Source organism: Rhinoderma darwinii, chromosome 5 (assembly GCF_050947455.1).
Source record: "Rhinoderma darwinii isolate aRhiDar2 chromosome 5, aRhiDar2.hap1, whole genome shotgun sequence".
In the NCBI taxonomy this organism is placed as follows: domain Eukaryota; kingdom Metazoa; phylum Chordata; class Amphibia; order Anura; family Rhinodermatidae; genus Rhinoderma; species Rhinoderma darwinii.
The window spans coordinates 237,334,245-237,358,483 of record NC_134691.1 but is presented as its reverse complement, the minus strand read 5'-3'; the positions used below and the strand labels follow the sequence as shown (position 1 = coordinate 237,358,483).

The window sequence follows — 24,239 nt, the reverse complement described above, 5'->3', positions numbered from 1 at the left end:
ACCGCTTGTTAGGATATAGGAGGGTAATTGAAAAAGGGAGGATCCTGCAAGGCGCTGCTGCGTGGCTGCTTGTGAAGTATTGACAGTATTAAACGGAATAATAAATATATGTTTATTATAAAACAATGACTACGCGTTTCAACGGCCTGAGGAAGACGCTGGTACAGCGTTGAAACGCGTAGCCATCATTGTTTTATAATAAACATATATTTATTATTCCGTTTAACACTGTCAATACTTCACAAGCGGGGCTGTGACTGGTGAGTCTCACAGTCACTCCCAGTGCATACTGCATGCAGCAACCAGTCTGACTCTGGGTCTCTGAGCAGTTACCACCCCCACGCAGCAGACAGACGTTGCCGGCAGGAGAGACTAAGACAGTGCCCGACGTTATTGAATTGACCCTCAACTACTACTGCTGAGCAAGAATCAAGTATCATAGTTCCTATAGTGTAGTGGTTAGCTTATTTGCCTTACATGTGAAATCTCTCTGGTTCAAAACCAGGGTAGAGTATGTTTTTTTTAAATATCATTAATATCTTAATTGTATTAGGCTAAGTTCACACTTGCGTTAATATACATTTACCTCTCTAACGTCAGAGGAAGAGAGGATCGATACATTAAACGGAAAGCAATGGTTCCATTAGAATTACCATTGAATTTAATGGTAATTCTTTTGTATCAGTTGCTTTCCGTTTGTCTCCGTTCACTAGGTGTCCATTTTTTTGAACGGAAACAAAAGTTCTGCAGACTGCACTTACGTTTCTGTTCAAATAAAATGGAAATCTAGCGAACGAAGACAAACGGAAAGCAACTGATACAAAAGAATTACCATTAAATTTGATGGTAATTCTAATAGAACCGTTGCTTACCGTTTAATGTATCGATCCTCTCTTCCTCTGACGGAAGAGAGGTAAACGTATAGTAAGCCTAGTGTGAAAGAAGCCTTACTTTAATAGTTTTTTAATTCAACTGCAATTGTGCCCGTACTCTTCTTTTTACTACCCCACTCGTGATCACTTCTAAAATGTGTTAGTTATTCTCTTTATTATCACTTAGGATAATTACAGACTAAATCTACGGTCATCTGCATGGGGCCTTACTCTTGATTTTGTAATGTGTTCGTAAAAATTTTGTTCTGTCCGTGATTTTCAGCTCAGTTGTCCAGAAAATTCTGAAGTGGAGGTTTACAATCTTGGTCCTGTGTCACGCCAACAGTAAAGCATCCTAAGACCATTCATGTGTGGGGTTGCTTTTCATTCAAGGGAGTGGACTCACTCACAAGTTTGCCTAAAAAACTTCCATGAATAAAGAATGGTATCTAAACATCCTCCAAGAGCAAATTCTCCCACTGATCCAGGAGAAATTTGGTGATGAACAATGGTTTTTCCAGCATGATGGAGCTCCATGTCACAAGGCAAAAGTGATAACTAAATGCAGGGCTGGCTCCAGGTTTATGTGGTGGGCCCTTGGGCGACACAGACTTAGTGGGCCCCTTTGCGGGGGAACTCACGGCTGCAGTAAAATAGCAGAAAACGTCATATAGAAGTTAGGTCTTGTTTATGCCCCATAAAGAATTTAGGCCCCCAGTTTGTAAACCCATAAATTTAGTGCCCACTGTAGATAGTGTCACGCAGCCCCACTCCCAGGTAGTGCCACACAGACCCCCTCCTAGGTAGTGCCACACAGCCCCCTCCCTTGTAGTACCACATAGCCCTCCTCCCTGTAAGTAGCGACTTTGGGGCTCCCTCTAAGTTTGGAATCCCTAACCAGAGCATTATCGACGTTCTGGCTGGGGATTCCGCTTCAGGAGGAGCCCCTGACGTCACTGTCCATATATGAACAGTGATGTCAGGGGCAACCCCAGAGCCATAGTCCAGGGCAGAACGCTACTATCACTCTGCCTGGGACTCCTGCTCTGCTACTGACATCACTGTCCATATATTGATAGTGATTTCCAGAGAAGAGCTGAAGTCCCGGGCAGAGCGCTAGCAAAGGCTCTGCTCCGGTACTCTGGGGAAGCCCCTGACATCACTGTATCCATATATGGATAGTCAAAATGGAAAGAGAGGTAGCACTCCAAAGAACAATATGGAATAAATTTATTCACCCATCAGTGAAAAAAGGTACAACATTTCAGCTGCTCGATGCAGCCTTTGTCAAGCTTGAATAAATATTATTCCATATTGATCTTTGGAGTGCTGCCTCTCTTTCCATTTTGTCTACATTTGGGGATTTACAAGTCGAATCCCTGGAGGCCTGCACCCTGATACCCTGGTGCCACTGGCCATGGGGGGGGCCGTGACAGCAGGACAGTTACGCTGCCTCCTAGACAGGGGCTCCCTCTAGAAGCGGAATCCGGCCGGGGATCCCACTCCTAGATGAGCTATGACGGCAGCGGCACCACATGGCGGCCGAGTGGGCCCACCGAAGTGTAGTGGGCCCCTCGGTACTTGCCCAGGTTCGCCGGGTGCTGACACTGGCCCTAACTAAGTGGTTTGATGAACAAAACATTTACATTTTGGGTCCATGGCCCCTCCCCAGATCTCAATCCTTTTGAGAACCTGTGTTCAAATCTCAGCAAGTGTCCAAACAAAAACACACAAATTGTGATAAAATCCAGGCACGGATTAGGCAAGAATGGGTTGCAATCAGTCAGGATTAGGCCAAGAAGCTGAAGTTGAAAAAAAGGGTCAACACTGTAAATATTGAGTCTTTGCATAAACTTGATGTATTTGTCAATAAAAGTTTAAAAACGAATGAAATGTTTATAATTGTACTTCAGTATACCATAGAAACATCTGACTAAGGCCCCATGCACACGACTGTAAAAAATCTCCATAATAAGGTTCGCAATACGGATAGGTGTCCGTGCTGTAGAACTGTACAGCAAAAGATAGAACATGTTCTATCTTCTGCACTTTACAGGCCATGCTCCCATACATTGTATGGGAGCACGGCCCGAAGATACGGCATGCGGCCGTCGGTGGCCGCCTATGCCCGAGGGCCGTGATTATGGGCACGGCCATGTGCATGAGGCCTAAAGATCTAAAAACACTGAAGCAGCAAACTTTGTGAAAACCAAATTGCATGTCTGTACCTACACTGTAGTAATCCTGAGATACCTGTGCTATAGTGCAGATCTGCATTTACGATTCTTAACAGGTAAAAATTCTCAAAGCATTCCTTGCTACCTCAATGTTTGTACAGAGCTTGCTCTGGTGATTTGCATTCTGGGAAAAATTGCTTTTATACAAGGCACTGTACAGTAATGTATGTTTTTTTTGTAACATTTATCATTTGTGGTGCTTCACGATGTGCAGGATCATGCATAACATATTTATTCACTTGGAATGCACTTATTGTGCAATATCGTTATTGGTGTATTCAGATAGACATCAGTCTTCATGTGTCCGTAGACTGCACTAGTCATTATAAACATGTTGTTTGTTTTTACAGTATTTCCCACATATTATTGGTTTATATTTTTGTGGTAATTATACTTATTTTATGTCATAAGCACTTTTGATCTGTACAAAAAAGTAAAGGGTATATCTAGATGCTATTATTGTTATTCGTGGGTGCACTACACCAGGGAACGAATTATTTGTATTTAAAGAGGCTCTGTCACCAGATTTTGCAACCCCTATCTGCTATTGCAGCAGATAGGCGCTGCAATGTAGATTACAGTAACGTTTTTATTTTTAAAAAACGAGCATTTTTGGCCAAGTTATGACCATTTTTGTAGTTATGCAAATGAGGCTTGCAAAAGTCCAAGTGGGTGTGTTTAAAAGTACAAGTCCAAGTGGGTGTGTATTATGTGCGTACATCGGGGCGTTTTTAATACTTGTACTAGCTGGGCGCTGTGAAGAGAAGTAACATCCTCTTCTCTTCAGAACGCCCAGCTTGTGACAGTGCAGACCTGTGACGTCACTCACAGGTCCTGCATCGTGACGGCCACATCGGCACCAGAGGCTACAGCTGATTCTGCAGCAGCATCAGCGTTTGCAGGTAAGATCGACTTACCTGCAAACGCTGATGCTGCTGCAGAATCAGCTGTAGCCTCTGGTGCCGATGTGGCCGTCACGATGCAGGACCTGTGAGTGACGTCACAGGTCTGCACTGTCACAAGCTGGGCGTTCTGAAGAGAAGAGGATGTTACTTCTCATCAGAGCGCCCAGCTAGTGAAAGTATTAAAAACGCCCCGATGTACGCACATAATACACACCCACTTGGACTTGTACTTTTAAACACACCCACTTGGACTTTTGCAAGCCTCATTTGCATAACTACAAAAATGGTCATAACTTGGCCAAAAATGCTCGTTTTTTTAAAATAAAAACGTTACTGTAATCTACATTGCAGCGCCTATCTGCTGCAATAGCAGATAGGGGTTGCAAAATCTGGTGACAGAGCCTCTTTAAAGGCATGGTGTCGCCCCAAAAACATGTTTTTTTTTTAAAATTTAAACATTTAGTGTGTGGGTGATAAAACATTGTTCAAATTTTTTTTATTTTTTTCGCGAGTCAGGAAATATTATAAATTTTTTCAAATTTATAATACTACCCATTTTTGGTCACTAGATGGAGCTGTTTGGAGCTAGTTCCCAAAATTGCAGCATTGCAACATTGGGTTAAAAGCTATCGCTCTAGTGAGCGCTCAGCATCCCCCCCTCCTTTATCCTGGCTAGTGCCGGGATAAACGAGGGGTTTGAAAGGTTTAACCTGCTACACTGTGCGTCGCCATTTTTTGAGGTAACCCACAGTGTAGTAGGTTTACATGCAGTAGTAAACACACACAAACACTAACATACATTGAAATCGCTTACCTGCTCCTGCCGCCGCGGCCCGTCCGCTCCCTTTGCTGCCGCTGTTCCATGTGCACTTGTCCGGAAGCCGCGACCGGAAGTAGTGATATTACTGTCCGGCCGCGACTTCCGGTCCACAGGAAAATGGCGCCGGACGGCGCCAATTTCGAATAGGACTGTGTCGGAGCGGCGCATGCGCAGTTCCCACACAGACGCCGTACACGGCAGTCAATGGGACGGGAGCCGTTCGCAGTCCCTATGGGACTGTGGCTGCCGTATTCCATGTCTGTGTGTGTCGTTAATCGACACACACAGAAATGGAACAAAAAATGGCAGCCCCCATAGGGAAAAAAAAGTGTGAAAAAAAGAAACAGTAAAACACAAACACACAAATGAAAATAAACGTTTATATTAAGGCACTAACATCTTTAACATATTAATAAAATATTTGTGATGACACTGTTCCTTTAAGTCAATGTGCGAATCTAAGTTTGGGACCATCCTGACCGCTGCGTTTCGTACTTATGATGACGGTGGGCGTGATAATCACACATATGGCGCCAGTCACATGACGCAAAAGCTCAGAGTGCTGGCTTAAGAGATACCACACACGGAATGACGACAATGCCTAAATTTAATTATTGAATATATATGTCTTCCATGGATTGGTCCATTGTGGGTTTAAAATGTGGCTGGTATCAACATTAATTCACCCCCAGACGAAGGTTGTGCCTTAGCTCTCTTCGGGGCTAGCTGAAATCAAGTGGCTTGTGATATAAGTGGAGTTATAAAACCGGATTGTGTTGCTGTGTTCCTGTGTTCCTGTGTTACTGTGCGATAATAGAATTGAGTGCTTACAAATAGAACATAGCAAAAACTGACACAATTTAAAAACCTTTTTTTCTTTGCAGCTTCTTTCCTGCTAAGCAGCTGACTTGGGGGATGGGTTAACTGCTCTTGGGTGATATAAATTAGCCTGCAGGCTTCAGTTGAGCTTACTTTGTTTTGACACTGCTGGATTAAGTGGCTTGTGATATAAGTGGAGTTATAAAACCGGAGTTGAAAAGAGGAGTTAAAGCCCCTGTAAGTACTCTTCTTTTCTTTTACTTTAATAATTGTTCACTGTTTTTTTTTTAACTGGGATAATGGACAGCAAGATTGGAGATTTTCTTCAGTGCACAGTCTGCCATATGTATACACGACTGGAGCCGGAGTTCCAGGGTGAATACCTCTGTGGCAAATGTGAGCATGTTGTTCACCTGGAAGTTCACATTAGAGATCTGGAGGAGCAAAATGCAACAATGAGGGCGATAGACAATCTTGAGCATTGCATGCTGCTCACTGCAAGCAGTTAGTGGGATAGACCTGGGGGTGAAGACATGGGTAAGCAGGACCAGGTAAGTAGATGGGTTAATGTAGTTAGGGGCAGTAAAAAGGGGTCCAAGAAAAGGAAGGCCAATCCTGTTTCTGATATGCCAAGCAAAATTGCCAAGTTGGGGGATGATGCGAGGGTGTCGGTCTCAGAAATGGCAGCCCTAGTGGATACTGATATCCCTAACAGCCGGGAGAACAGCCCAGCTAGTAGTCGGCGGGATGGTAATGCAGGTAAGGCAAGACAATTGGAAGTTGTAGGGAATTCTATAATCAGGAAGACGGATAGAATAATTTGTCGCCAAGACCGCCTGAACCAAATGGTTTGCTGTCTCTCTGGTGCCAGGGTTCAGCATGTGGTGGAATGGGTGGATAAATGACTGGGAGGGGCTGGTGATGATCCAGCTGTCGTGGTCCATGTGGGTTCCAATGATAGAATACATGATAGGTGGAGGAGCCTTAAGAATAATTTTAAAGAACTCGGCTACATGCTAAAGGGAAGGACCTCCAAAGTAGTATTCTCAGGAATACTGCCTGTGCCATGCGCATCACAGGAAAGACAGCGGGAGCTCAGGGAGTTAAATGCATGTCTTAAGTCTTGGTGTAGATGAGAAGGCTTTGGGTTCCTAGAGCACTGGGCTGACTTTTCAATGGGGTACAAACTGTATTCTGCAGATGATTTACACCTAAATGGAAGGGTTTCTGCTGTGCTGGTGGAGAGGATTCTAGCTGGGGTGGCGGAGTATTTAAACTAGGGCTGAAGTGGGAGGTCAATGTAGAAAATAAAGGGGTAGTCAGGTTAGAGAGGGGTCAGACTATATTGGTGAGGGGGGAGAAACAGACTGTGTTAAGAGGACTAGACAACAGGATAAGGAGATCCTTTTGTTACAAAACAGCAATGAAAATAAAAATGCCCAAATAATGGCAAATAATCACATTTCTGATACTAAATGTGAAAAAATGAAAGGCAAGTTAAAGTGTATGTTCACAAATGCCAGAAGTCTAGCAAGCAAAATGGGGGAGCTGGAGGAGTTGGTACTGGAAGAAAATATAGATTTAGTTGGTGCTGCTGAAACATGGCTAGACTCTTCACATGACTGGGCTGTAAATCTACAGGGTTTTACACTGTTTCGAAATGACAGGACAAATAGGAACGGTGGTGGTGTATGTCTATATGTGAGAAGCGATATGAAGGTGAGTGTGAAAGAGACAACAGTGGGTGAAGATTGTGAGGAGGTTGAAAACTTGTGGGTGGAATTACAAAGGGAGGTAAACACTGAAAAAAATACTTTTGGTGTAATCTATAGACCTCCCAATATAACTGAAGAGATAGAAGGTCAAATATATAAACAAATGGAGCAGGCTGCACAGGCTGGTACTGTAGTAATAATGGGAGATTTTATTTACCGGGATATTAATTTGTGTCATGGTTCGGCTTCAACTGCAAAGGGGAGAAATTTCCTCAACCTGTTATAAAATGTGTTCAAAGTGCTGCCCATTGTCTTGGATTGTCAATGCAACCCTCTTCTCCCACTCTTCACACACTGATAGCAACACCGCAGATGAAATTCTAGCACAGGCTTCCAGTATCCGTAGTTTCAGTTGCTGCACATCTCGTATCTTCACAGCATAGACAATTGCCTTCAGATGACCCCAAAGATAAAAGTCTAAGGGGGTCAGATCGGGAGACCTAGGGGGCCATTCAACTGGCCCACGACGACCAATCCACTTTCCAGGAAACTGTTCATCTAGGAATGCTCGGGCAGCCCTTTGAACACATTTTATAAGTGGTCAGAAACTTGTAAATAACTCATGAAAGAATAAAGTAACGTTAAAACCAAGCACACCATTGTTTTTCTTGTGGAATTCTCGATAAGTTTGATGTGTCACATGACCCTCTTCCCATCGAAAAAACTAAAGTTGGATACAAAATGGCCGACTTCAAAATGGCCGCCATGGTCAACACCCAGCTTGAAAAGTTTCCCCCCTCCCATATACTAATGTGCCACAAACAGGAAGTTAATATCACCAACCATTCCCATTTTATTTAGGTGTATCCATATAAATGGCCCACCGTGTATTCCCCCCCCCCAAAAAAAAGTTAATAAAAGTTAATCAATAAATAATATGTACCTCAAAACGGTGCTATTAAAAAATACTACTTGTCCTGCAAAAAACAAGATCTTATACAGCTATGTCGACGCAAAAATAAAAAACTTATAGCTCTTGGAATGCGACGATGGAAAAACGTAAAAAATTGCTTGGTCATTAAGGTCTAAAATAGGCTGGTCATTAAGGGGTTAATAGCACTATTTCTATTTTTTGCAGATGACACCAAGCTATGTAGTAATGTTCAGTCTATGGAAGATGTTCGTGAATTGCAAGCGGATTTAAACAAACTAAGGCCGGATTTACACGAGCGTGTGCGTTTTGCGCGCAAAAAAACGCAGCGTTTTGCGCGTGCAAAAGGTACTTAACAGCTCCGTGTGTCATCACCATATGATGCGTGGCTGCGTGATTTTCGCGCAGCCGCCATCATTATGACACTCTGTTTGTATGTTTGTAAACAGAAAAGCAAGTGGTGCTTTTCTGTTTTCATTCATACTTTTTACTGCTTTTGCGCGAATCCTGCGCGTCACACGGAATTGCTTCCATGTGCTGCGCGTGGTCTTCATGCACCCATTGACTTCAATGGGTGCGTGATTCGTGAGAAACGCACAAATATAGGTCATGTCCGCTGCGTAAAAATCACTGACTGTCTGCACGGCCCCATAGACCAACATAGGTCCGTTGCACGGACCTATTATACGTTCGTCTAAATAAGCCCTAAGTGTTTGGGCGTCCACTTGGCAAATTAAGTTTAATGTAGATAAATGTAAAGTTATGCATCTGAGTACCAACAACCTGCATGCATCATATGTTCTAGGGGGTCTACACTGGGGGAGTCACTTGTTGAGAAGAATCTAGATGTACTTGTAAATCATAAACTAAATAACAGCATGCAATGTCAATCAGCTGCTTCAAAGGCCAGCAGGATATTGTCGTGTATTAAAAGAGGCATGGACTCACGGGACAGGGATGTAATATTGCCACTTTACAAAGCATTAGTGAGGCCTCATCTAGAATATGCAGTTCAGTTCTGGGCTCCAGTTCATAGAAAGGATGCCCTGTAGTTGGAAAAAATACAAAGAAGAGCAATGAAGCTAATAAGGGGCACGGAGAACCTAAGTTATGAGGAAAGATTAAAAGAACTAAACCTATTTAGCCTTGAAAAAAGACGACTAAGGGGGACATGATTAACTTATATAAATATATGAATGGCACATACAAAAAATATGGTGAAATCCTGTTCCATGTAAAATACCCTCAAAAAACAAGGGGGCACTCCCTCCGTCTGGAAAAAACCCAAAACCTGCATAGGCGACAAGCCTTCTTTACTGTGAGAACTGTGAATCTATGGAATAGTCTACCGCAGGGGCTGGTCACAGCAGGGACAGTAGATGGCTTTAAAAAAGGCTTAGATAATTTCCTAGAATAAAAAAAATATAAACTCTTATGTGTAGAAATTTTTCCCTTCCCTTTTCCCATCCCTTGGTAGAACTTGATGGACATGTGTCTTTTTTCAACCGTCCTAACTATGTAATTATGTAACATACTTCGGGATAGGCATCATGGCCACTTGGCCATGGCCACTTGGGATAAGAAATGTTTTATAATTTTTTTTATAGCTCAGGTCATCATGTTGTATTGAATTTTATGCACTATTGCACTTTACTTATGTACTAGGACATTATCCTTTGTGATTATATCTATGTGACAACAATTTGATCAGGTGTGTCCCTGTGATGTTGACAACAGTATTTCCAGTGTGACTCTTTTTGTTTTTAAATATATTATGGTATACATTAATTAAGATGACTTATGGATAATATTTTGTCTCTTTACACTCGTTTATATAGATTTGTATCTTAATGTAGTAGAGCAAATGTCTACCTCATTGTAGAATATATTTCTACAGGCTGAATAAACAAACCAGAACAAGAAATGTAAAACAATATATTTACAAAGTCACTAAATGTCTTATATATATATTTATTTGTGTGATTTATTTTCCATAAAGTCACAGGCGGACTGACGATTTGGTTAGAGCTGAGTGCACATGGCCAGAGAGGACAAATATATCATGACTATGGTGGGTGCTAAGGAGCTCAAGAAGTTTATTGCTGTGGGAGCCCAGACTACTCTAACTTGAACCCTGGTCAGAGAATAAATCTGTCACAAAGTCATGTAAACTATTTTTTAAAACATAAGTCTATAAATCATATATAACTTTAAATCAAGTTCTAGCAATTATTAAATGGATAAAAGTTATGTAATGGGTTAAAAATCCTTTAAAATTAGTTAAACAGTTTTTGAACTAAATTTATTTTTGATTAGAGGTCCCACCTCTGGAATTATGGTCCACAAATAAGCGACTGACCACACATGCACTTACCTCAGAAGGCACTTTGGCCCAAAAGTAAGGATTTTTCTTAAAAGATATCAGCTGGCTAATGTAACATTTTATACTAGCGTTCTGTCCATTGTTCTGATTATCTAGTACTTTTGGCAAGTAAAATGTTGATGAACCAATCTTTTGAATACTATTGTGCACATTTTCATGTTTACTTGTCTTAAGTTCCAAGAAACTTGTGCTAACTGTAAAATGACGTTCATTATTTAAGGTAATGAATTTCTGAAAACAAAATGAAGAAAGCAAACAATTAGTATACTAATTTTAAACAAGGTATTTGAAAAATATAAAAATTATAATAATTAAATTTATAAAATCTGCAGAATACAAATACTTAAATACTTACATAAACTTTTTTGAACAGAATTAGTGAAAAGATAAATGCAGTGAAGAACAAGCATATAAAATTATTTTATGACAATGGGGCAGATTTACTATTGCTGTTGCACCTTTTTTGGGTGCAAAATCAATTTAGACAAATGCATTATTGAATTGTGCCAAAGAGAACATATGTTTGCTCCTCACTGCTGTATAAATTTGCAGTTACATGCATTCTTGCACCTGCATACACATTTTATATCATTTTGTTGGAATGTGCTGTTCAAACTTTTGTGTTGTTTATGTGATTCATATATGTGGGGTTAGTGACTGCCTCCATTTTTGATCTTGCACTCCTCCCATTCTGCCCTGGGTGATTTTAATTAGTTTAATGCTGGTTCCTACCATCCCCAAGTATATGTAGTCTTAGTCCCATTTCTGGGTGTATGTGCAGTGTAGGTTCCCACCTCGTAGAGGTCGCCTTGTCGTGGCAGGTGGGCTCACACAACTTGATCAAAATGTGCGCTAAGAACATCCCTATTGTAAGTAGATTTAGCAGTAATGCATATTTATTTATATTTAGTGACTTGGGTGGCATTAGTGTTCGCAGTGAGCTGTCGCCATTTTCTTGTGTACTATATATATATATATATATATATATATATATATTATACTCACAGAACTGTACAAAAGTTTTAGGCAGGTGTGAGAAGAATGCTGTAAAGTAAGAATGTCTTCAAAAGTAGAAGTGTTAAAAGTATTGATTTATCAAGTAACAAAATACAAACTGAATAAACAGAAGAGAAATCTAGATCAAATCACTATTTGGTATGACCACTTATTGCTTTCAAAACAGCATCAATTCTTCTAGGTACACTTCAAATCATGCATTTTGCAGGAATATAGTCAGGTGTAGGATTAACCATTTATACCAAACAGGTGCTAATGATCATCATTTTAATTTATAGGTTGAAACACAGTCATTAACTGTAACAGCTGTGTAGGATGTTTGAAACTGGGTGAGGAACAGCCAAACTTTGCTACAAAGGTTGTGGAGGACAGTTTTATGTCACCGGTCCACCATGGCAAGACTGAGCACAGCAACAACACACAAGGTAGTTATACTGCATCAGCAAGGTCCCTTCCAGGAAAATATTTCAAAGCAGACTGGGGTTTCAAGATGTGCTGATCAAGCTCTTCTGAAGAAGCACAAAGAAACAGGCAACGTTGAGTACCGTAGATGCAGGGGTTGGCCAATGAAACTTAGTGCAGCAGATCAAAGACACATCATGCTTACCTCCCTTCAAACTCGAAAGATGTCTGGAAGGGCTATTAGCTCAGAACTGGTAGAAACCAGTGGGACACAGGTAAACCCATCTACTGTTTGGAGAAGTCTGGCCAGAAGTGGTCTCCATGGAAGAATTGCAGCCAAAAATACATACTTTCGACTTGGAAACAAGGCCAAGCGACTCAACTATTCACTAAACATAGGAACTGGGGTTCAGAAAAATGGCAGCAGGTGCTCTGGACTGATGAGACAAAATTTTAAATATTGGCTGCAACAGAAGGCAGTTTGTTCACCGAAGGGCTGGAGGGCTGTGCAATAATGAGTGTCCGCAGGCAACAGTGAAGCATGGTGGAGGTTCCTTGCAAGTTTGGGGCTGCATTTCAGTAATTGGAGTTTGGGATTTGGTCAGGATTAATGGTGGCTTTGCAGAATTTTTCCAAAACTGCCTAAAACTTTTGCACAGTACTGTACCCTATTGTACGCAGGTCCTTGGGCGAGTCTCATCTATCCAGTATTCGATAGAACAATAGTGGCACCAGTGACGTTATGGTCATGATTTTTGCTGAATTTATTTGCGTGTTTTTTTTTGTAAAAATTACATAAATTGTAATGACGGGGGGTAGGGAAACGGACAAGTGAGCCCTAGTCTACCCGCCACTCTGTCCCTGCCTACTTGCAACGACCCGCCCTAGGCGACGGGGTACAACTGGGCGGCGGTCCCTGCGCTCAGTAAGTGCACGACAAACACGACAAACATACAAGGGAATACAAGCAAGGGAAAGGGGCAGTTGCCCACGGCAACACCGTGAGCAACAAGAGTGGTGAACGAGCCGAGTCAAGCCATGAGTGTGCGAGGTACCAAACGAAGAGCAGAAGAGTAGTCAGTAAGCCAGGGTCTGTATGGAGCAGGATCAAAATAGAAGGAGCTGTAGCTGGGCCAGGAAACCACACGAAAAGAATCACAAGCACCGAGGGACAGGAAGGGCAGGCTTAAATAGACCAAGGGCGGGAGCTAGCTGAGTCTGGCCAGGTTGCGATAGGCTCTCCCACTCCTAAGCCTGCCAGCCTGAGTGGTGGAAGCTGGAGTCAGTCTCAGGGATGTAGATTCAGGTGCTGACTGATTAATTATGGGAGTTAACCCCGAAGCTATGCCTGGCAGATCCTTTACAGTACCCCCCCTTTTATGAGGGGCCACCGGACCCTTTCTAAGTGGACCTGGCTTACTGAGGAAACGCAGGTGGAACCTCCTGACCAATACCCCAGCGTGAACATCCCGGGCGGGTACCCAAGTCCTCTCCTCGGGCCCGTATCCTCTCCAATGGACCAGGTACTGGAAGGAGCCTTGGACCATCTTGCTGTCCACAATCTTGGCCACCTCGAATTCCACCCCCTCAGGGGTGAGGACGGGAACAGGAGGTCTCCTCGAGGGAGCCAAGGACGGGGAGCAACGTTTAAGGAGGGAGGCATGAAACACGTTGTGCATACGAAAAGACGGGGGTAACTCCAGCCGGAAGGAGACAAGATTGAGGACCTCAATGACCTTATACGGCCCAATAAACCGGGGAGCAAACTTCTTGGACGGAACCTTGAGACGCAAGTTCCTAGACGACAACCACACCAGATCCCCGACCATAAACAGGGGGTTAGCAGAACGTTTTCTATCAGCCTGAGTTTTTTGTACGCTCTGGGACGCCTCTAGGTTCTTCTGAACCTGGGCCCAGACTGTGCACAGTTCCCGATGAACGACCTCTACCTCGGGATTGTTGGAACTACCAGGTGAAACGGAGGAGAACCGTGGATTAAACCCAAAATTACAGAAAAAGGGGGAGACCCCTGACGAGTTACTGACCCGGTTATTAAGGGAAAATTCGGCGAGGGGAATGAATGAGACCCAATCATATTGACAGTCAGAGACAAAACACCTTAAATATTGTTCTAGAGATTGATTAGTCCTCTCAGTTTGGCCATTGGTTTCAGGATGGAAGGCAGAGGAGAAGGACAGATCAATCTCTAACTTCATACAGAAGGCTCTCCAAAACAATGAAACAAATTGTACCCCTCTGTCCGAAACAATATTGACAGGGACCCCATGGAGACGCAGGATGTGTTTGACAAACAAGGTAGCCAACGTCTTGGCGTTGGGTAGTTTCTTGAGGGGCACAAAGTGGCACATCTTACTGAAGCGGTCTACTACCACCCACACCACCGACTTGCCTTGGGATGGAGGCAAATCAGTGATAAAATCCATGGAGATATGTGTCCAAGGTCTCTGGGGAATGGGCAACGAACGCAGTAAGCCCGCTGGTCGGGACCTGGGAGTCTTAGACCTAGCACAAACCTCACAAGCGGCGACGTAGGCCTTAACGTCTTTAGGCAACCCAGGCCACCAATAGTTTCTAGTAATGAGGTGTTTGGTACCCAGGATGCCTGGATGACTAGATAGTGCGGAGTCATGATTTTCCCTAAGTACCCTTAGCCGGAATTGCAGGGGAACAAACAGCTTGTTCTCAGGAAGGTTCCCGGGAGCTGAAGCTTGATCAGCAGCGATTTCAGAGACTAAATCAGAATCGATCGAGGAAATGATTATACCTGGAGGCAAAATACAAGCAGGATCTTCCTCCGAAGGAGGGCTGGCCATGAAGCTATGCGACAGTGCATCAGCCTTAATATTTTTAGACCCAGCCCTATAGGTAACCAAAAAATTGAATCTGGTAAAAAATAACGCCCATCGAGCTTGTCTCGGGTTTAGCCTCCGGGCAGATTCTAGGAAAACCAGATTCTTGTGGTCGGTAAGGACCGTCACCTGGTGCCTAGCCCCTTCCAGGAAGTGGCGCCACTCTTCAAATGCCCATTTAATGGCTAAGAGTTCGCGGTTGCCAATATCATAGTTACTCTCAGTTGGCGAAAACTTCCTGGAGAAGTAGGCACAGGGGCGGAGATGGGTGAGGGACCTGGTACCCTGGGACAAGACAGCCCCCACTCCCACCTCAGATGCGTCAACTTCCACGATAAATGGCTCCATTTGGTTGGGCTGAACCAGCACCGGGGCCGAGATAAAGCACTTCTTAAGGACCTCAAAAGCCTGGACAGCCTCAGGAGGCCAGTGGAGGAGATCAGCTCCTTTGCGAGTGAGGTCCGTAAGAGGCTTAGCGATGACCGAGAAGTTAGCAATAAATCTCCTGTAATAATTAGCAAACCCCAAAAAACACTGTAACGCCTTCAGGGAGGCAGGTTGGACCCATTCCGCCACAGCCTGAACCTTGGCGGGGTCCATGCGGAATTCATGAGGAGTGAGGATTTGACCCAAAAATGGTATTTCCTGTACCCCAAACACACATTTTTCTGTTTTGGCAAACAGTTTGTTTTCCCGAAGGACCTGGAGCACCTTCCTGACATGCTCAATGTGGGAGGACCAGTCCTTGGAAAACACCAGTATGTCATCAAGGTACACTACAAGAAATATCCCCAGGTAATTTCTCAAAATCTCATTTATGAAATTCTGGAAGACCGCAGGGGCATTACAAAACCCAAAGGGCATGACGAGGTATTCGAAATGGCCTTCGGGCGTGTTAAACGCAGTCTTCCCCTCATCCCCCTCTTTGATGCGGATAAGGTTATACGCCCCCCGTAGATCCAACTTAGAGAACCATTGGGCCCCCTGAACCTGATTGAAGAGATCAGGAATCAAAGGAAGGGGATACTGGTTCCTTACCGTGACCTTATTCAGGCTACAGTAGTCAATGCATGGCCTAAGACCACCATCCTTCTTCCCTACGAAGAAGAAGCCAGCACCTACCGGAGAAGTAGAGGGACGAATGTAACCCTTGGCCAGGGATTCCTGGATATACTCTCTCATGGCTTCACGTTCGGGACAAGAAAGATTAAATATCCTACCCTTAGGAAGCTTAGCTCCTGGTACCAATTCGATAGCGCAATTGTATTCTCTATGAGGAGGTAACACTTCGGAGGCCTCCTTAGAGAAAACATCAGCGAAGTCCTGAACAAACTCGGGTAGCGTGTTCGCCTCATCAGGGGGAGAAATAGAATTAACAGAAAAACATGACGTAAAACATTCATTACCCCATTTGGTTAGCTCCCCAGTATTCCAGTCAAACGTGGGATTATGCAACTGCAACCAGGGAAGGCCTAGAACCAAATCGTACGATAATCCCTGCATCATCCAAATGCATGGAGCCAACAAGGAGTTCAAAAACAGGGGTATGCTGTGTAAAATAACCATTAGCAAGAGGAGTGGAGTCGATACCCACTACCGGGACAGGTTTAGGCAAATCAATCAGAGGCATAGTAAGAGACATAGCAAATTCCACAGACATGATATTAGTAGAGGACCCTGAATCCACGAAGGCACTGCCGGTAGCAGACCTACCACCAAAAGAGACCTGAAAGGGAAGCAAGATCTTAGTACGTTTCCTATTTACGGGAAATACCTGTGCGCCCAAGTGACCTCCCCGATGATCACTTAGGCGCGGAAGTTTTCTGGCTGCATTCTTACACTTAGGACAGTTGTTCACTCGATGCTTGTCATCCCCACAGTAGAAGCAGAGACTATTCTTCCTGCAGAATTGTCTACGTTGTTGGGGGGACACGGAGGCCCCGAGTTGCATAGGTATCTCTGAGTCTTTTGGGGAGGAACGAAGCAACGGAACTTCGGGAGGCATCATGGGGGAGTCGGAGGAGAAAACACATAAACGTTCACGTTGTCGTTCCCTGAGACGTCGGTCAAGTCGTACCGCTAAAGCCATAACCTGGTCTAGGGAGTCAGAAGAGGGATAGCTAACTAGCAGGTCTTTCAGGGCGTTCGACAGACCCAATCTAAACTGGCACCTTAAGGCAGGGTCATTCCACCGAGAAGCTACGCACCACTTCCTAAAGTCAAAACAATACTCCTCAACAGGTCTCTTACCCTGACGTAAGGTCACCAGCTGACTCTCGGCAAAGGCAGTCCTGTCAGTCTCGTCATAAATAAGTCCGAGAGCAGAAAAGAAACAATCAACGGAGGAAAGTTCAGGGGCGTCAGGAGCCAAGGAGAAGGCCCACTCTTGGGGCCCTTCCTGGAGCCGGGACATAATTATACCCACCCGCTGGCTCTCAGAACCTGAGGAATGAGGCTTTAAACGAAAGTAAAGCCTACAACTCTCCCGAAAGGAGAGAAAAGCCCTCCGGTCCCCTGAGAATTGGTCGGGCAACTTGAGGTGGGGTTCAAGAGGTGAGGTGAGGGGAACTACCAAGGTAGCATCAGGCTGGTTGACCCTCTGAGCCAGGGCCTGGACCTGTAGGGAGAGACCCTGAATTTGCTGAGCCAGGGTCTCACGGGGGTCCATAGTGGTGTCAGGGACCAGGGTAGACTAGTTATAAACAGATGTCTCACAGGGACAGGTAGCTGGTTGGGTACAAACCACATTGGTATACAGTACCCCCACAGTGTCATGAAATAGCAAACTCACTGATAGCATAGCATATATATGAGAAAGAAAGAGTCATAAGCTATATATAAAGTACAAAATACAATTTTATTTTTTTTGTTTGATATAATTGACATAAATGATTTTATTAAAAAACATGGCGAGGTTTCTAAAAAGAAGAGATATGCCTGTGGGTCACATTTGGAGAGTATATACGACCATGGGTACATTAGTATAATAGACAATGAATGACACGAGAGCATACAGGCATATATTGCTCAAATGCACCGTTAGCAATTTAACCAGCACTGCTGATATTAAAGGGAAAAAGGACAGCATAAAGTCTATGTCAAAGGTAAATGTGCCGTATGAGGAAATCCCTATTACTGGTACAAAGTGCCATTCAATCTAAAAAGTCCAAGGACTTATAGTAATAGCTGCACTCAATGTGCAAAGTATACACCATATGCACGGCTACTACTCCGGAATCACCGGATAGAGCCAGGAAGCATACACTCACCCATGGTTGAAAGAAAGTAAGATCGTGATCCACAGACAGTGAAAGGCCACCCCAGACTAGGTATGGGCTTGTGACAATGTAATGACGGGGGGTAGGGAAATGGACAAGTGAGCCCTAGTCTACCCGCCACTCTGTCCCTGCCTACTTGCAACGAACCGCCCTAGGCGACGGGGTACAACTGGGCGGCGGTCCCTGCGCTCAGTAAGTGCACGACAAACACGACAAACATACAAGGGAATACAAGCAAGGGAAAGGGGCAGTTGCCCACGGCAACACCGTGAGCAACCAGAGTGGTGAACGAGCCGAGTCAAGCCAGGAGTTTGCGAGGTACCAAACGAAGAGCAGAAGAGTAGTCAGTAAGCCAGGGTTTGTATGGAGCAGGATCAAAATAGAAGGAGCTGTAGCTGGGCCAGGAAACCACACGAAAAGAATCACAAGCACCGAGGGACAGGAAGGGCAGGCTTAAATAGACCAAGGGCGGGAGCTAGCTGAGTCTGGCCAGGTTGCGATAGGCTCTCCCACTCCTAAGCCTGCCAGCCTGAGTGGTGGAAGCTGGAGTCAGTCTCAGGGATGTAGATTCAGGTGCTGACTGATTAATTATGGGAGTTAACCCATCAGCTGTGCCTGGCAGATCCTTTACATAAATATATTTTCCTGCCATTTTACAAAAAAGCCCCAAAAAATGCCACATGTGAACATGTGAAGGAGAGAGGCAGCAGTAAGCCACAAAGTTTGTTATTTAACCCTTTTACTGTTTGCAAATGTGGGTGCTGTACTTCAGATAGCCAGATGATTTTTTTTTTTTTTTTTTTTTTTAAACTTCCAATATTCATAGGCATAACAGCTCTAATGCTTTTATTTTTATGTGAGTGTAGCTGTCTTCGGTTTGTTCGTGCTTGCTTAAAAGGTGCTTCACCACTGCCTCTGTTCTACACTATCCAGATGTCTCCCGCCAGTTCTTCTTGTAGGTTGATGCCTCTTTCATTGGTGCTGGAGCAATTCTCTTCCAAAGAAACTCTAAGGGAAAAGCTGTCTCATGTGGCTTCTTTTCCAAACTCTTCTCTTCTGCAGAAAGGAACTATTCCATTGGTGACTGTGAGCTCCTAGCCATCGAGTTGGCCCTAGAAGAGTATAGACATCTGTTGGAGAGATCCGGACATCCAGTTGTCATTTACACTGATCACAAAAACTTTACCTACTTACAGTCACAACGTCTGAATCAACATCAAGCCAGGTGGTCACTTTTCTTTACCAGATTTTATTTTCAACTCCATTTCCATTCAGCTGATAAAAATTTCAAAGCAGACGCTCTATCCTGTTCATTAAAGAAGGCTGACCTAGAAGAGGATCTTCAGCATATCATTGACCCCTCACACATAATAGCTGTTACTCCTCTGCGATCAAAGACATCCCTCCAGAGAAAATCTATGTCTCTTCCGCTAATAGGGAAAAAATTATCTCCTGGGGTCACAACTCCAAGTTGGCAGGTCATTCTGACACTCGTAAAACTCGGGACATTTCTCGCCACTATTGGTGGCCCACACCACCCAAGGACGTTCAAGACTATGTCTTCACATGTACCAAGTGTGCCCAAAACAAAATTGCTCATTCCAAGCCTATGGACCTACTCCAACCATTGCCGGTTCCTGATGGTCCTTGGCAACATATTGCCATGAATTTTATTACTGATCTTCCCCCAATGCTGGCTGCACCACCGTCTGGGTTATTGGTGATCGTTTCTCCAAAACGGCACATTTCATTCCTCTGACCAGCCTCCTCTCAGCTCCTCACCTGGCAAGTCTCTTTATTCAGCATGTCTTTCTTCTGCACGGATTACCTCTCCACATTGTATGACCGTGGCGACCGATTCACATCCAAATTCTGGAGAACTCTGTGTAAACTTCTGGACGTAAAATTGGACTTCTCTTCTGCGTACCATCCCCAATCCAATGACCAAGTTGAACAAATTAACCGAATGCTGGAAACTTATCTGTGCCATTTTATATCAGCGGAATTCCCATAGAATAATCAAACGAGTGATTCTACCACTTCTCTGCTTTTCATCGTTTACAGCAAACATACTTGTGTGCCTCTCCATGTGCCTGCTATCTCCGAAGTTCCTGCAGCTAATGTTTCCTATGGCAGCTTTCTCCAAATCTGGCAACAAACCGAGGCTGCAATCTTGCAGGCTGTTCCTCGGGTGAAGAAATACGCTGATAGGAAAAGAAGGCTGTCTCCTCATTTCTCTCCAGGAGTTAAAGTCTGGTTATCCTCTAAAAATATTTTCTTCAAAATTCCTTCTTACAAATTTGCTTCTAGATTTATCGGTCCCTTTGAAATCTTACGACAAATCAATCCTGTGCCCTAGAGATTACGACCGTCTCCTACACTCAAAATTCCCAACTTCTTCGCTGTGTATCCCCTGAAACTTTTAATAGCATTATAGCAAGTCCCCTAATTCTGCAGCTGCTCCTTGGGGTTCTTCAGAAGTCTTTGAAGTCAAGGAGATTCTGGATTACAAGAAAGTAGAAGGGAAAACCTTTTATCTTGTGGACTGGAAAGATTTTGGTCCTGAGGAGAGATCTTGAGATCCTAAAGAGTACATTGATGCCCCAGCTCTCATCAAGAAGTTCCTCCTATGCTCTGGACGGAAGAGCTGGGGGGCGTAAGGAGTGGGGTACTGTAGTGCCAATGGCCTCTGTCCACCGGCATCACTCTGCCCTCGGTGGCCGCGGTCGTTGATCTGTGGGTGCTTGCCGGCTTCTTCCTCTCCCTTCTCAGGGAGGCAGGTGCGCTCTGCTCCTTTGAATCCGCTCCTGCTCTGTGCCCATCGGGTGCACGTGTGTACTCTTGCTGTGTTTCAAAAGGCCAAAGCGCACCTGTAAAAGTGTCCCCAGCCTATCCCTGCACACCCAGTGTTTTATAAGTGAGCCTGCCCTCTGCCCCAGTGCCTGAGCAATGTTGGACAAACCTTGTGTTATCCTGCGAAGATTCCCTTATCCTGTTTTCCATATCCTGTGTCCGTTACCACTAATCCAGTTCCTGGCTGTGTCCAATAATCCGGTACCTGCATATATACAGTAATCCGCTTCCTGCCTGTATCCAGTAATCCGCTTTCTGCCTGTATCCAGTAATCCGGCACCAGCCTGTATCCAGTAGTCCGGCACCAGCCTGGGTCCAGTAATCTGGCACTGGTTTGTGTCCAGTAATCCAGCACCAGCTTGTATTCAGTAATCCGGCTCCATCTTGTATCCAGTAATCCGACACCAGCCTGTGTCTAGTAATCCGGCACCAGCCTGTATCGAGTAATCCAGCACCAGCCTATATCCAGTACTCAGCTACCTGCCTGTGGCCTGTTATCTGCTGCCAGCTCTCATCTGTGGAGTAGTCCAGAGGGTCCACAACCCAGTGGACATTACATCTTGTTTTTTGCAAGACTATTTTTATTTTATTTTTTCTTAGGCTTCATTTTGCAATATACATAAGTAAGCGTTTTATTTATCTTAACCTTTATTATGGGTTAAATGCAGAATAAAAAGCCATTGTGCCATTTTTATTTACGCCATTCACTGATCACCATAAATAACAAGTTTATGGTATTGTATGGATTGGTACGGTTACGGGGATACCAAATATGATTATGTTATTAACTGTTTCGTGATGTTTATGTAATAAAGTGTATTAAAAATTTAAATTAACAGTAATTTTGTTTGCGCCGTTATTTTTACATTTGATGCTTTTATCCACGTATAATGTACTGGCATATAAAGATATATACTTTTATATACCAGTACATTATGCCTGTCATAGATATCAGTGTATCTGTGGCTTGTTGTTAGTGTTTCTGCTTGTAATGGGTTTGAGACCTTGCAGGCACCTGGTAAAAGAAGAGACAGGATGATAGTGATATATGATAGTTACTGTCGGAGGGCCCCTCCTAAATGTGTAATTTCACCTACTGTCCTGTACATAGTACATTCAGAGCAGAGAGTATTGGTGGGCCATGCCACGTACAGGTTTGCTGTAGGAGGACTGCACCTATGAACGCCACAACTTCAGATGAGGAGGTGGTGATACAAAGATGATGTGTTTCTGATTTGGACTGGTACTCTTGCACAATTGGAGGAATTTCACCTGTTCCTTAATGACATTAATCCAGAAATGAAATTTACTTTAGTCTTTTATAAAGAGATTATATTATTTCTTGATGTTAAAGGGTGTATTATTGACCAAACACTTGTTACTGATCTATATGTGAAGCCCACAGACAGAAATAATCTGCTTAGACTTGATAGCTGTCATCCAAGACATGGTGAGATATTTACCTTATAGCCAGTTTCTTAGGGTGAAGAAAATTGGGAGTGAGGAACAACACACAGGTACAATTTGGATTTATTGAGCAGGAAATTTCTGGACATAGGTTATCCTGCTTCTGTTATCAAGGAACACAGACCGAAGCTGTAGTGATTTAATTGCTTCAATCTCTTGCACGATACTCCATCTAAAAAGATGCCCACTAGAATCCCCTCAGTTCTTTTATAAGATTTTTTGTTAATATTCATTTTTCGTCACTTTGTTGACATCATCCCTGGCAACCATGTCCATTTAAATGGTCTATCTCTAATACAAAAATATTCTCAAGAACAAATCTTTCAATTATAGGAGATAACAAAGACATAACTTAAAACTCCTGGACCTAAACTAGGGAACCACCTACCATGTGTCATTTATAATACTAGTGTATTCTTATGTGGCAGAGCCACCATTGGGCCCCCTTAGTCAAACGGGCGTGGGTGCGACTGCTACCTCTGGCCCCCCTTATAGCAAAGCCCTGGTGTATACTTAATAAAACTTACCAACAACAAATCACTCATACATTCCACTCCATCCTCAAATATTGTTGTCAGTTCAGACCATCTGGAATATGCCTTCATTGCACTAGATATTAGCAAAATTATATTTTCGACCAATTTCTTCTGTAATATTTTTTCCCCAGACTCTGTGTACTCAGATTTCTCTTTGAGTATTGATCGTGTATATTTAATCATAAACCTGGCGCTCTCAGCTGTTACCTATTGTGCATGAAGAAAAGGCATGTTAATTTTTTTTTTTAAAAAGCTCAAAAAATATAATTGTTGCCTTCTTGGTATATACACTCTTATATCAGTAAACTGACATCTCAATCTAACAGGTCATATAAATATCTGCCATATTCTTGTGTATTGAATCCTGAAGCTAAACAATTAGCTTTGTAATGAAATCTATAAATATGGATGACCGTCTTGCACCGCACGGGTCATAGTCAAGCTTGCAAAAGCTTATAGCGCAGATGTTCATTTTTATATGTTTGCTCTCTATTCAATTATTTATTTAAATTTACTGTATTTGTTTTTTTCACTATTTTGGGTTTCTCTACCACTCTGGGTCATCTCCGTTATTTGATGACCTGATACAGATACTGATCTGGATTATTCATCTTATGTTGTAAAAATGACAGATATGGTGGACTGCTTTACTACTAATAGAAATTGATTAATTGATCTTTGCTGCATATTTAATCTGATACCATATTAATAGGGGGCTCTTTTGCCCTATGATGAGTTTTCAGAGTATTAGATTAATTTTGCTAGATAAATAAGCTTTTTTTCACATTTATGTTTAAATTAAATTTACACCATGTGTGGGCCCTTACATGGTTATTTTTGGTTATTCAAAGAGCATACAATAAATATTTATAAATCTCTTCTCCTCCCCATTCCCGTTGTCCACCGTCCTACCCTACTCTAAGCAGGTCTTTTCTCCCTTAAATGTAATAAAAAGTGTATTCACTTATTAATATCTTTGTATTCTTTCTTTATACATATCCTATTGATGAAGTTTTTCCAGCGGATCTCATGGTACTTTTTTCATAATTTTTTTTTGTTATGATTTTATTGAGATAATAATTGTGAATTATTTTTTACTATAAACATCGATGAACTGTTTGAGTCTAACCAAGT

General features: G+C 43.2%; 1 protein-coding gene across 1 annotated transcript in view; it reads right to left on the bottom strand.

The window, feature by feature from the left end:
- Positions 1–24,239, bottom strand: part of PKD1L1 (polycystin 1 like 1, transient receptor potential channel interacting) — a 433,476-nt gene that overhangs the window by 195,375 nt on the left and 213,862 nt on the right. Inside the window, exons 33-34 of the mRNA XM_075828219.1 lie at positions 23,097–23,312; positions 10,674–10,913 (exon numbers count right to left, since the gene is read on the bottom strand). Of these exons, the coding sequence (XP_075684334.1) occupies positions 10,674–10,913; positions 23,097–23,312 (456 nt within the window). The remainder of the gene's footprint in view (positions 1–10,673; positions 10,914–23,096; positions 23,313–24,239) is intronic.